This window comes from Cyanistes caeruleus, chromosome 2 (genome assembly GCF_971803275.1).
Source record: "Cyanistes caeruleus chromosome 2, bCyaCae1.hap1.1, whole genome shotgun sequence".
NCBI lineage: Eukaryota > Metazoa > Chordata > Aves > Passeriformes > Paridae > Cyanistes > Cyanistes caeruleus.
In genome coordinates this window covers 97,284,092-97,297,738 of record NC_141702.1, presented here as the reverse complement: position 1 = coordinate 97,297,738, position 13,647 = coordinate 97,284,092, and the positions used below count along the sequence as shown (strand labels likewise).

The window sequence follows — 13,647 nt, the reverse complement described above, 5'->3', positions numbered from 1 at the left end:
CACGGCACGGGGGGATGGATGGCTCCGTCCTCCTCAGGTCCCCTCCGCGACGCCCACGGGCGCACGCCCGGCATCCCCGGGGCAGGCGGCGGCGGAGGAGGAAGAGGAGGAGGAGGAAGGATGCCGGCCACCGTGCCAGGGATTTATCTACTCCGCCCGGCTCCTGGGCACGGAGACGGGAGGAGGGAGCACCACACTCACCTCTCCCCCATCATCAAAGAGCCCTTGACCCGTAGCCCCCGCAGCCGGGCCGAGGGGGACGGGGAAGCAGAGGAGGCGCCCCCCCGCCGCCCTCCTCGGCTGAGGTCCCGCTCGGCTTCGGTGCGCCCCCACCTCCCGCCGCGGTGGGAGCCCTCCCTCCCCCCGGAGCCGCCCCTCTCCCCAGGCCCGGGGGAGGAGAGGGAGAGGAGGGGGCTGGGGGAGGGGAGCGGTTCGGGGCGAGAGAGAGGAGCCCGTTATTGGCCTACTTACCATCAATCGCCATGATCCCCGGCGGGGTGGGCCGTACCAAGCGGAGGGAGCGCACGCAGGAGAGGCGCTGCCGGGCGCCGCGGCTGCCAGGCGGGAGCGGCGGGAGGGGCGGGGCGGGAGGTGAGCGGGGCGGGGCCGGCGCGCGTCACTCCCCCCGCCGCCGCCCGGGCCCGCCCGCCGCCGCCAGCCCTCAGCCCTCACGGCCCCGGGGGGCCGAGGCTGCCCGTCAGGGAAGCTCCTGCGCTTTCCATGGTGCTGTTCCCTGGGTTTCCTTCCCAAAGCGAGGGGCTGAAATAGAACCCGAAGCTCTGAGGGCGCTAAGTGTCAGCAAAGCCGTGCTTCACAGAATCACAGAACACCCTGAGTTGGAAGCGACCCAAGAAGATCATCGAGTCCAAGTCTTGGCTCTGCACAAGACGCAGCAAGAGTCAAACCGTGTCCCTTGGAGCATTGTCCAAAAGCTTTCTGAGTTCTGCCAGGCTTAGTGCTGGGACCCTGGGGAACCTCAGCCAGCGTCCAGCCATCCTCTGGGTCAAGAACCTTTTCCTGATATCCAACCTAAACCTCTCCTGACACAACTACAGGCCATTCCCTTGGGTTCCGTCCCTGGGCACCACAGGGAAGAGATCAGTGCCTTCCCCTGCTCTTCCTCTCAGGAAGAAGTTGTAACTGCAATGATCTCCCCTCAGTTTCCTGCTGGCTGAACAGACCGAGTGACCTCAAACACTCACAGGTTGTGATAAAACCAACTTGATTCATTGCATTAACCAATCACATCCATAACTGAACAAAACTGCGCATGGCAGCGCTAGTACCGCCTCTACTGATTGTCTTTTCCAGGATTCTTTTCCATTTCTTTTAAAATACCAGGCTGAAGCTGTCTTTTGGAGGTAAGTTTAAAGGGAGTGGATTCTCCCCCTCTATTCCACTCTCACGAGAACATACCTAGGATACCACATTCAGCTCTGAGGCCTGTGGACCTGTTGGAGCAGGTCAAGAGGTATTGGAACCTCTGTTGCTACTCCTTCCTCTGTCCCATCTGCAGCAGGTTCTTCCTCTCCCTTCTGTGCCTTTTCCTCAGCTCTCTTGCACTTGTACCAGGCCTCTATTTCCCTGGAGTTCTGTAGTTGTTGTCCCAGCCAGGACATCCTTCTTCTACACTCTCTTCCTTGCCTCCCAGAAGTGGCAAAAGTATCATCACAGTGAGAAAAGAGGACAGGGTTTTTCAAAAGGCCCTGCAGCATTTACTGCAAGGATCCAGAAGGACATCTGAGGCAAACCATGCATGGCTGCTGCAACTAAGAGAGAAAACAGTCAAGCAGATAGCTTGCACTATTAATTTTATATTGTAATATTTTACAGGATGTAGGATGTACATGAAATTCTGTTACTGTGAAAGAAAGACCTGGTAAAATTTGGAGCTATAAAAAAACACATTACTACATGCAAACATGTTTTTCATACAGGGGTAGATTGGCCAAACAGGAAAATTTTCACAAGATGATAAGGAGGAATACCTTTTGTACCTTTTGTATCATCTTTCTGCCAAATGTTTAGTCACCATTCAAATCCTGGAAGCCTTAATTCCCCTTCAGCCTCACAGCCGTCACAAATCTTTTGTCATATAGAAAAATCAATGTGTTTTCTCAAATTTGTTCTTCACCTCAGGGGGAAAAAAAAACCAACAAAAAAACCCCCAAAACTTAAAAATGAGGCATTTAAAAGCACAGTCAGCCAACGAAAATGGCTGTCTTGAAAAACACAAGTCCCAAATGACAGACATATGTCCAGACCAGAACCAACTGTAAGAAAGATCTTCAAAGAGAAAATGTCAGCAGAGCTTAATGACAAATACATTTCTCTGTACCAGCACTGACATTTACCTCAAATACCCTGATGATTTGCTGTTCTTCCTCTTCCTTCCATGCCTTTTCCTCAGCCCTCCTGCTCCTAGACAGTGTTCCAACCCTGAAGTTTTCCATACAATTTGTGTTGATAGCCATCTTTCTGATGATATTGCTGTATTGAGTACAGGGATGAAGATTCCTGTGGGATCAGGTACATAGATAGAGTTATTATTCTTCTTTGCTCTGTTTTTTATTTCTCCTGCTTTTGGCAGCATCCCCAGTATGAAGGAACTACCAGTCAGATGTCATCAAATCTTTCCAGGGCATAGACATCCACCCATACAGAATCCAGCATATAGCTTTTGAGATGTTTAAAAAGTCATCCAAAATTTTTGGAGAGCCTCATATGTCATCATGATTCCATGATTCATGCATGCAATTACCATAATGGGATACAGAAGTTCATGTCATTGAACAAACTCTTTTTGAGGGTGAGAAATGAACCTATGTTTTGAATTAGTGACACTAATGATTGTAACTCTTGGTTCAGGGGTTTGTTTTTCAAAACATAAAAGAAATACAATTTTCCCACAAAAATAATGAAAGCTCGGTTGGAAAAACAGTTTTGGGACAAACATGATTCCACATCAACAAAGACATGCTGTGAAATATATGTGTAAGGAACCAAAACACGACTTTTCTGAGCTATGCTGAATCAAGTCTGTTCTATTTGTGCTTAAGTTTCACAAGTACATGTTTAAAATTTCTAAGCTTTATTCAAACAGCAGATACTCCTGCCCACTACCATAACAGTCTCTTTTTTTTCAATGTTACCAGGAGGTACAAATCTTGAACAAACTTCCAAAATTCAACTATTTTAGTTTTGTTCCTATGGTGTAATTGAGACTGTGTAAGCCATAGCTTCATCTGTTCCCTGCACAAAAGGAGTACAACTGTTAAGTTTGGATATGTCAGAAGTTTTTTACTGAATCTGGTGGGCAATTCATTCTGCTGGAATCATTTACATGTGATCCCACAAGTATGCCCTTTGCAGAATAGCACAGCTGCACACAAACATGACTACAGCTCAACTCCAGACATTAAGTAAAGGTGATAAATCCTTAATGTACAAACAATTTACAGGTTATCAAGAGTTCCCTGTCAAAGGAACCTATTGTGACAACAGATTTGATGATAACAATGCAACTATCTGACAGACATAGGATAAATTTAATCCCATAAACCCTAAACTTTTCAACAAACTACCTACACTGGAGAAACTTCTTTCACTGCACTGATGTGAAGGTACTTTGGCAATTAAAACCAAAACCTGATGGAAGCTTTGGCATGAGTGTTCTAGGAGGAGAAATACATTAAAGATCCATTTGAGGCCTGATCATTGCCAGACCTTTTTGGATTTTCTCTTCTGTTTTAGCCATAATCTTACTATTAAACCAGATATCATTTAAGATTCTGTGTTTCATGACAACTTAGAATATATGTAAACCATGGCATGTGTGAATGAGAAGATTAACTGAAGTGTTAGAGAATGCAGATTTATCAGTAACAAGAAAGGTTGAAGCCCTAGATTAGTAATCTGCTAATTAAGATGCCAGGCAGATAAGGTATCTATGATTGTCATGATGTGAATGAAGTGAGTTCACAATTAAGCAAACAGTGGCAGAAAGTTTCCAAGAGCTGGATGTAAATTAACCCGTGGAATGTTGCCATTTCACTCAGCTGTAGGTACTCTGCAGAAGCACAGTGATTTCACTGAAATGCCACTTTGGAAGGGGGTGAAATACCCAAAATCTTGCTTTTCAGACAAAAGCTTTTAATCTCAAGACTTTTTCCTTCATATTACATTTTAACAAAATTATGTCATTAAAATGAAGTATCTGGATCTTTATATAGATAAGATCTTTCAGTTAGAAAACTCAGTCTTTTGTTGAAATTTCAGTTAATGGGGTGTTCCAAAACTGTGTGCATACAGCCACATCTCCCTGTGTATTTCTCTGGTTGTATTTCAGTCTGAAAAGAAATCAGATTTGATTTTTAAAGAATGGATCAAAACTCCCACAAAACTGAAATTCTAGTTTTTTGACCAGGAGCCTTAAAAAAGTGCCAGCAAGAAGCACAATGATATGCATTTCCAGGGTGTTCTTTCCTTGCAGATTTTTTATAGGAATGCAAAAAAACCTGGTGCAGCAATGTTGAAGTGAAGTGACAAATAGACAAAATCTCTAACCCATAATGTTGGAGTTAAAACACAACCTCCAAAGTATTTTTAAGAAAGATCTCCAAAGACATTATTACTCCAGCAGATGAAAAGATGGCTTAGAATTACAATACACTGCTGTGTCCTAATTTATTTGGGATATCAGTTTACAACTTCCCGTAAGGATTTTTGGCAGCAATTTTTTGAACACTGCCAATCAGATTTGCAATCAGATTAGTTCTGCATGCACAGTGTTCTTTATTAGGACATTAAACACCTGACCTTTCAATATTAAGGTTTGCATTATCAAGTTTTTTGGCACTAAGTAAATAACCTGTGACTCTTACTTAGCTTCTCATAGTTTTTGAAAGCTAGAAAAGACAGCCTGAGACCTCTGGAATTGCAGAGCTACATGTGGTAAGAGTGATACACCAGATACACTCAAGTCTCCACTTCTTGGAAAAGAAACAAAACTCTTGAAGCAAATTATTTGGCCAAATAATACTCAATTTGTAACTTCATATTCAAGAATAAACTATTGAGAAACTGGAAAATAGCATTTCCAGCAGCACCTTCCTTCTGCCAAATTTGGGACTCTGCAAGGTAGGATTTCCAACTGGGATACAGTTGGAAAAGGTCCTATGAGCTAAATCAAAATTGAAAGATTTTTGTTCAGATTCACATTGTTAATCCATGGGTAATGCATCTGCTACAGAAATAAAAATTGAAAACATAAACAAAAAAGTGATTTTTTGATGCCTCTTCATTCTAGTGGACCTTCAGTGAGCCATAAGTCACGTGCAAACTTCAGAGCTGGATTAATAACATAATGACTCTTACTGGTGCACTCGTAAAAATCTTAACTGGCGCAAAAAACCAAAGTTAATATTATTCCCCTGTGTTGCCTTGCACTGCTCAAAAAAACCCCAAAAAACGTCATGAAGATACACATAGGACTATTAAATGCAATTCCAAAGAAATGTGTCAATCATTGAGCACATGTGCTCACACAAACTACAGAAATGGTAAGCCAAAAGTGTGCAAAAAAAAGTCATATGCCAAATTCATGCACAATCCATTTAGATGTGCCAGCTTTTCCATGAGAAGCTGAACTAATGAAGTGGGTGCCCTGCAGATGTAGTTCTGTACCACTTATCTCTATCCCTCCCCAGTGGGACATCTCTAGGTTAACCTCATGTTATCCTCTGCTGCATTCTCAGTGTTAACAGGATATGTTGCAATTATTCCAGAGCTTTGCATAGGCTGTTTGAATGGTTGAGAAGCTGTCAAATGAAAAGTACTAATGATGATTTGTAGTAATTACTCGATTCTCCTGACCTTTTCTTCAATGAGGGTACTAGTTTCATTCTCTTTCCTCTACGCAGAAGTTAGTTTCCCTGAAACTGGAAGGAACCTAAATATTTCTGGGATCTTGATGAACTTGACCCACTGTTCCTAAGCTGAGGCTTCCTTCAGCTTTCCCAGGAAGAAGCATTTGACAAAGAGAACATGTTCACATAAACCTAATCTGCTTAGGAATTAGAAATCTCAAAGCCCAACAAATGGCCTTCACGACTCCAACAAAATATGAAAAATGAACCATTCAGCTACACTTTAAAAACCAAGCATACATTTTAATGCAAATTTTCAGAAAAAAAAACCCTGTTCTTGCAAAGACAGGTATCGTATACAAACATCCCAGAAAACAAATGCTTTCTTACAGAAGAGCTATGTGAACATACAATTAGAGAAGCCATAGTATAAAATAGTGATATGAAAACAGGTAAATACACAGTATGAACAGCCAGCCATTCAGAAAGCCACACACAGTTTTTTGATGGAAAAAAATCTTCTTCATCAAAAAGCCATCAAAGGAAATACCATGGAACAAAATCAAATTCAATCTCCGTTACTCATACTTAAAATATTAAAAGGGGATTGAAAGATATGATCCAGTTCTCCTGAAGGGCTATTTTTAGATAGAACAAGGTCCTGGATGCTAACAGCCTATTGGGCTGGTTCATGCCAGCATAAAATGAATGACCTTGCTGTCACAACCTCATCTGATAGAGAGGAGAAGCTGCAAATGGTGTGAACAGAGACTGAGCTGCAACAAGCAGTAAAACCGCAGCATACATAGAGGCAGAGTTAAAGCTGTCAGAGTGTTGGTTATTAAAACATTTAATTCTCAAACTGCTTGAATGGTACAGAAGTTTTCCTGTCAGGGTGTTCTTAAAGCTGGTTGCTCACCAACTGGCACTGAGAATCCGAGAGTGGGAGAGATTCTCTTCCCTGTGGCCCAGGCAGCTTGGAAAAGTGGTGCATGCATAGGTGGTGGTGTCAGCACAGGGAGTTAATCACACTCCCAAGGAAGGGGAAGTGATAAGAGATTCACAAGGTGGTTTACAGCATTAGTTACCCACAGCATGTATGCTAATACTGGTTTATTGACTAGCCCTGGCCAAACTTACCCACAGTTGCTGTTCTTGGCTAACCTTGGCAAAGTCACTCCTGTTGCCATGAAACAGCTTCCTTCACTCTCATTCTTCATCTCCCCCTAATTGCCTTTAGTACATTCCCTGCTTCCGTGCTTTGCTTCTCTGTCCTCCCACCTGTAACCTGGTTTGCTCAAGCCACCACTCCTGGATTGCACTGAGTACTTTTGTGTAGCTGGTCTGCATGAAAAGCAGGCAAAGATGATCTCTGCAGAGGAGGGCGACAGTGTCTAGCAACAAAAGAAAGTGCTTGACAAACACTGTCCCCTTAGCAACCATAAGGCTGTAGCTGCAGCCAGACCTCGTAGGGTCTCTCTGGAATGAAATGGTGTCCTTAACCATTCCTGCTGGGAGGCTTGTGCTAAGTATATAATCTGCATTTCATTTCTCTCTAATTGCAGCAACTTGTTTTGTATATGTTCCCGCACAGCTGAGAGCTCAAGCCTCTGGAGTACTTGTTACTTCCTTTCCCACTGAACTTAGTCCCCAGGAGGAGTATTGTAAAAATATTTTTTAAAAAAATAAGGGTTCAAAAGGCTGCATCCATCTAATTTCATGTTTCATTTTACTGATAAAAGCTTTAGATTGCCTTTTAATTATTTAAACTATTTCAAAGTCATACAGCAACATATGATCTACTCTGATTTTTGGAACAGCAGAGCTGTTCTTAATGCTGTTTCTGAACATACGTTCTGTTCTTACGTTTAAAATAACTACCAGAATATGTCATTCATTCTGATGGCACCACAAATATTCTATTGATGCATTAATGACATTTCTGAAACTAAAGAAAAATTTTTACTAAAAATGTATGAGACCTGCAGAATTGTTAAAGTCACTGTTAAATGCAGGAACCTATTTAAATGCATTTTTTGATTAACATTTCTATTGCCTTATTAAAAGGCTTCCTTCCATGAAAAAAATCAAATTATACATAAACTGGTAGTGCTGATTTTTTTAAAAGTTGTTCTTTTATACAACTACATCAAGATTAAGAATTCTGCAGAAGAGCTGTAGAATCACAAAGTACTACGTATATGAAATACTCAGGCTTAATCTACATTTTGAAGGTAATTAATAAAAAGCTACTGAATTAGTTCATTAAAACCATTTTATATTTGCTAGATTAAGCATGTGCCTTCAAAAATTGCCCAACTTTCAGTCTGGAATTTAGCAGAAACTTTCACAAAGATTTCTGAAATACAAATACTTACAAATGGGGAACTTCACAGAGGCAGAAATTATTTTTTTTAAAAAAAGACCTGGTAACAAACTAAACTGAAGTTAGTTTGCCACTCAAACAACTCTTCTTCTCTAAGACCCAGCTTCTCATGAAAGAAGAAATAAAGTGATATATATTCCAGTCTGACTTCCTTAATTCCCTTAATTATCCTACTGATACCCCATGGTAATAAAAGATTGGAATACTGAAAACTTACATTTAAATGAGGAAGTTGTCCATGGAGAAATATCTTCTATCCTGGAAGAGTAGATAAGTGAACATGATTCCTTCAGGGCATGATGGCACTAGAGCAGGATTGGTTTGGTAGGGGAAGGATGAGTTGTGTTAGTAGAGTGGGGAACGATATGAAGGGGCAGTAAGGTATTAGTCATATGGCTTTAAAACCTCTGTTTCTGTTTGGTGTGAGTTTGACTTAGTCATAAATTTACTTCAGCTATCTAAATGTTTTCCCCAAAAAGATGTATCTTCTCTGCTTTTCAAAAAGCTTAATGCAGACATACAGAAATGAAACTGTTTTATTTCAGATGTGTTAAATGACCATCTAGTATTCACATCTTTTCTAAGAGAGGTAGATACACAAGTACCTCTGGAAAAAATGTAATGGAAAATTCAAAGAATATGTGAAAAATATTCACAAACCGGCCACGAAACTTCAAAAATATTTATCCTAAATCCCAAGTTACTGAGCTGGGCTTATCATTATAATATTGTTACAACTGTGAGGCAACAGCTGTCTAGAATGGTACTTTCTAACTTTCCACCTTCTTTGTCCCTTTCTAATACTAAACTTATTTTTCATTCTTTCCAGCTACATATTACCTGTGTCTGGAGCCCCTCCACTGCTGATCTCAATCTACACAATTACTTTGCTTTGGCAGTTCTTGTTGGCTCCCAGAAATGTTTTCAGTCCAAGTGAAAGCTGTATTCTCTACCACCATTTTCTTTGCCAGTTCTCCCAAAGTCATTGGTCCTTGTTGCTGGTTATCATCTGTGTTCTCCTTTCCCTCTCCTCCACTCACATTTTTGCCCTTGGTAGGTCATTCTTTGGCTCTGAGTTTCATTTGAACCTGCTCCCAGTATTCTTTCAACTGCAGCCTATGTGACTCTCCAAAAGAGAAAAGTACTCCACTGGAGTTATATCACCATAGTTAGGACAGGATCTGGCCCTATAAGTTATTTAAAGAGATTAATCATTCATTGAATAATAGAATATTTTAATCAAAGAGAAATCAAGTTCCTTTGGTTATATCTTCATTGTATCAGTCCACACAACACTGCTGCAAAGTAAGGAAATGAAATTTCACTTATTTTAAAGGTAAATAACAGTGATGCAGAAGCTATAATCACACTGCCCAATAACACAGGACCAGGGACCATCCCATGTCTCTGGGGTCTTTTGGCACAGCCTGATGTCTCCATGCTGTGCCTGGTCCTGGGTTGGTTTTTTTTGTCTCATGAACTGTTTCTGTGGTCCTATGACATCATCATCATAGCCATGATTTTTTTTCCCTACTGTCGTGGTTTTAAACCACTAACTAAGAAAATTACTTATTTCTTGCTGTGAGATATGGATTAGAATAAGAGTAAAACAGGCATACAACTTAAAAGGGAAAAAAAAAAAAGAAAGTTTATTGACAAACTACAATAATAAGAACACCAGAATAAACTTCCAGAAAAACTTTTCCATCTCTTATTTACCCACTATTCTCTTGTTCACATGACAACAGAGACAAAAACTCTGGAACTCTGATGGTTAAAACAGTCTCAATTCTTGCTAGTATGTTCACCAGTTTTTATAGAGAAACAGAAGTTTCTTCCTGTAATTTTATGGAGTTTGTCACAAGAAAACTATTTTTGTTATAGTTTTCTATTGCCCTAATGTTAGCTGCTCAGAGCTGCTATTATTAGAGTTCACTCCTCCCATTTTCACATCACTCTGAAGTAAGTATGGGCCATGTGTCTAGAGATAACATTTTTAAGGATAAGTTATTCAAAGGCAAAAAAAGTCTTCTTCATCTGTTTCTGTGAGCTTCACCAGAAAACAGTTTTTCTCATGGCCTCTCAGGGCTTCAAATCTCTCAACAGTTTTCTCATGGCCTCTCAAGGCTTTTAATCTCTTAGTACTTCACTATACTATAATTACTCTTTACTCAAATTTACACTTTGAACACTATTCCTCTCTAGATCTTATATCATGAATTAAAGGAGTTCTTTTCAGGACTTCATTGTCCATCTCCATAGTTTTAACAGGGAGATATTTCAGCTTAATTAAAGCATCTTCTTAATTCTCTACCTTTCCTGAAGCTTCTTTTCCTTCTTGTCACTGGTAGTTTATAAAGTCTCTTTTCATGTTAATCTCTCTCTCTCTCTGGATAAAAAGATTAATCCGCAAGTCTCATCTGGGTAATGAAAGAGTTAAAATCTTGCCCAGGCTTTTGTAGATGGTTCGGAGATCTCTGCCGAACAGGAGCTGGAGCCGTCTGCGATAGAAGAGTCCTCATGGCTGCTCTGAAGCGTGTGGTCGCTGTTTTAACCTGCTGCAAGTCCAAGGCTTCTTTCTTCCTTCACTGGGCAGTTTCTAGTGAATGTAGTTACAGCAAAACCTGCAGCCGAGCCAGAGATCGGCTTGGCCCGGCCCGGAGAAAACCTTCCCCAGGCCCCCCCATCTCCCGGCCGGGAGACGGGGCAGGCCCGGCCCCATCCCCGCCCGGCCGCATGGCCTGGGCAGGGACGGGAGGCCTAGAGCTCAGCCACCCTTCACAGCCAGAAAACAAAGAGAGCTCAGAGAGCTCTGCTTTTACACTTTAAGGTAAGGTTCACAAGTTGATCCCACTTTTCAATAGCCTAAACTGCTGTCAATTCTCAGCAATGACCGATAATTAATCAGGAGAAAAGACTCCAAGCACTTCCCAGCAACTCCAACTCCCTTAAAGGTAAAGTAACTCCATGACACCTACTCAGATGTCTCAAATAACACAAGAGCTCCATGTAGTCCACCAGTGTGTATTCATGGCATTTATTGATACATGGGTAGGTGTTGCATGCCATTGGGCAGGTTATGATGGTACAAGAGGTAGTTAAGGGTGACAAGTCTGCTGGGAATGTGTTGGAAAACTATATAGGTTACAGGACAGGTATGGGTTCTTTTTCACCACGCAGTGGCAATTTTGGTGTGATAAATGTCTTGCAAGTATTTTATGAGGCTAAGGATCAGTATTCCCTGAAGCAGGGCCCTGTGCTAATTGGGTGGGCTAGGTATACTATGGTCACTTTGCCCAGCCATGAATATCCAATGGAGTAGATTTTTTATACTAACTGAATGATGTAAAGTTACGCAATACAATACACACTATTTCAGGGTATAGATGATACTGATACCAGGGCAATTCAGAACATGGAAGATGACACCATTGTAAAACAATTTACCTTTGTTCATTCTCTCTGTGAAAAAGTTGCATCCATAAGCCATTATAGAAATTATTTTCAAACAGATGTCGTATTCAGCAATGTTTTTCTGATGCCTGAGTTCCCTTGCATTCGTATTTTTTTTATGAAAAGAGTACTGGTGTTTCTGTTACATGTCTCTAGCCTAAAGTATGGTTTGAAGCAAATACTTACTCATTTAGCTGTTAAAGTCGATAAGATTCACAATTCATGAACTGTGAATTAATAAACAAACTGAATTAATGAACTTATGCAAAATCATAGACTTACATTAAATGAAGTACAGTGCAGACTGTAAGAAGCAATGGCATATGGGGCCTGAGATTGCATGAAAACACTGTGCCACTAAACTCTAACTTAACATTGCTATCAGGCACTTACAAGCAGAAATCCAGCACGTTTGGTCTAGCAGACCAGTACTGTCATTTAATCCATCCAAATGGCTACTCCTACTGGACCTTTTCCTTGGCACAGAGCACAGTTCTCTTAGGTGAGGCAAATATGCCCACAGCTAGACAGCCAGCATTCATGTGGAAGATTTTTGCTGCCATGACAGCACAGACAACAGAGTTTGGAGTTTACATTCTGTTTTACAATGTGGTGAGCTACAAACCACAAAATACTCTTTGTTGGTGAAAAGGACAGTATGTATCTAGGGTATCTGATGATTATTGAACGATTAAAGCAGTGAGGGATTTTTGTCTTCTCACTCTCCCTCACTTATAAAGCATTCCCTTTAAGATTATTTCTTCCCATTGTCACCAGCTTTATAAAATTACCCTGCTTCATTTTGTCAGTATACTAAAACTTCAGCTCACTGTAGGCAATGCTGTTGCACCAAATGAGAATTAGGAAACCAATTGTGTTTTGCAATAGTGACACAATAGAGGACAAATGGCCACAACAAAATCACGACATAGCCTCCTGCGACTCATAATTAACTTTTCTTTGGAATGAGAGGAACATGCTGTCCTGTTTCAAAAATAACAGTGTGCTTGGTTGTGAGCCAGAGTCAGTGATAAATACATTTCTGATTACAGTCAGCAACTTAATTTACAAGCATCTGATTAGAAGAAAAAAAAAAGCCACCAAAAAACAACCTTTCAGAAAATATAGTGATATGTACAAGACAACTGTGATCTAGTGCACTGAGCACAAGGTTGGAGTCATAAGACTTGGTGTTCCCACTGCTGCTGTTAATCTGCTGTCTGTCTGTGAGCAAGATATTGGATATCTCTATCTCAGTTTCTTTGAGCTGGTAATTAGCTATCTGTGGGCACACCTTAGAGATCAAGGCTCCAACTATGATCTATGAATAAAATATCCTGTTCATATAGAAAATGGTTCCAGAATTTTGAGGATAGGATTCCACTTTCAACAGTTGAAAGTCATTAGCTGCATTATACCTTGTCTGCAGATATTTATACTGGGGAATTTTAGCAGAATTATATGCCCACATGGTATGATTAAGGCCACAGGAGTAGAGATAATCCAGCTTTATGCAGAATAAGATCCATGCTGTACATGTCCCAATCACAGGCTTTGCCACAAACTATACTGGTCTTCTGAAAGTCTGCATTTGTTCCAAGCCATCATATTACAGCCGTATTAGACAAGCCAGATCAGAAAAATGGATATCATTTATCTTCCAAGTTAATGATCAGACATTTATATTTAAAGATAATATACTGCTCTGTGTCTCAAATGAGCAGCAGTATGTGATTGAACAGAGAGCATGCAATTACGTGCTACTGTTCAGTAGGCAGAGAATAGTCCTGAGTGACTCCAGTGATAAATGCCTCACTGTGTTAAAAAACACACTGAGCTTCAACATCAAGGCTAACTGCTAACCCTATAAAACTTTGTGCTTTTGGAAAGGAAATAAACATTTGCCATTGCTGCCTGTGAATGACCATACATCCTTTTTAC

The 13,647-nt window shown here is 40.9% G+C and overlaps 1 protein-coding gene and 1 long non-coding RNA gene across 11 annotated transcripts in view; one reads left to right on the top strand and one right to left on the bottom strand.

Annotated features, from left to right (window-relative positions):
- SYT14 (synaptotagmin 14) overlaps nucleotides 1-637 on the bottom strand; it is an 80,055-nt gene extending 79,418 nt beyond the window's left edge. For 4 of the 9 annotated variants that reach the window (XM_086878498.1, XM_086878502.1, XM_086878501.1 and 1 more), the window contains exon 1: nucleotides 472-575. Coding sequence is in view for 4 of the 9 variants with exons in the window: in XM_086878502.1 (XP_086734628.1) it covers nucleotides 472-484 (13 nt within the window). In the remaining 5 variants the exon portion in view is untranslated. Of the gene's footprint in view, nucleotides 1-471 lie in introns of all 9 variants that reach the window. The other 5 variants (XM_086878500.1, XM_086878496.1, XM_086878499.1 and 2 more) reach the window with 4 other exon arrangements.
- Nucleotides 612-13,647, top strand: part of LOC111926655 (uncharacterized) — a 31,923-nt gene continuing 18,887 nt past the window's right edge. Inside the window, exon 1 of one of the 2 annotated variants that reach the window (XR_015283677.1) lies at nucleotides 612-1,361. This is a non-coding gene — a long non-coding RNA (uncharacterized LOC111926655). The remainder of the gene's footprint in view (nucleotides 1,362-13,647) is intronic. The other variant, XR_015283678.1, reaches the window with a different exon arrangement.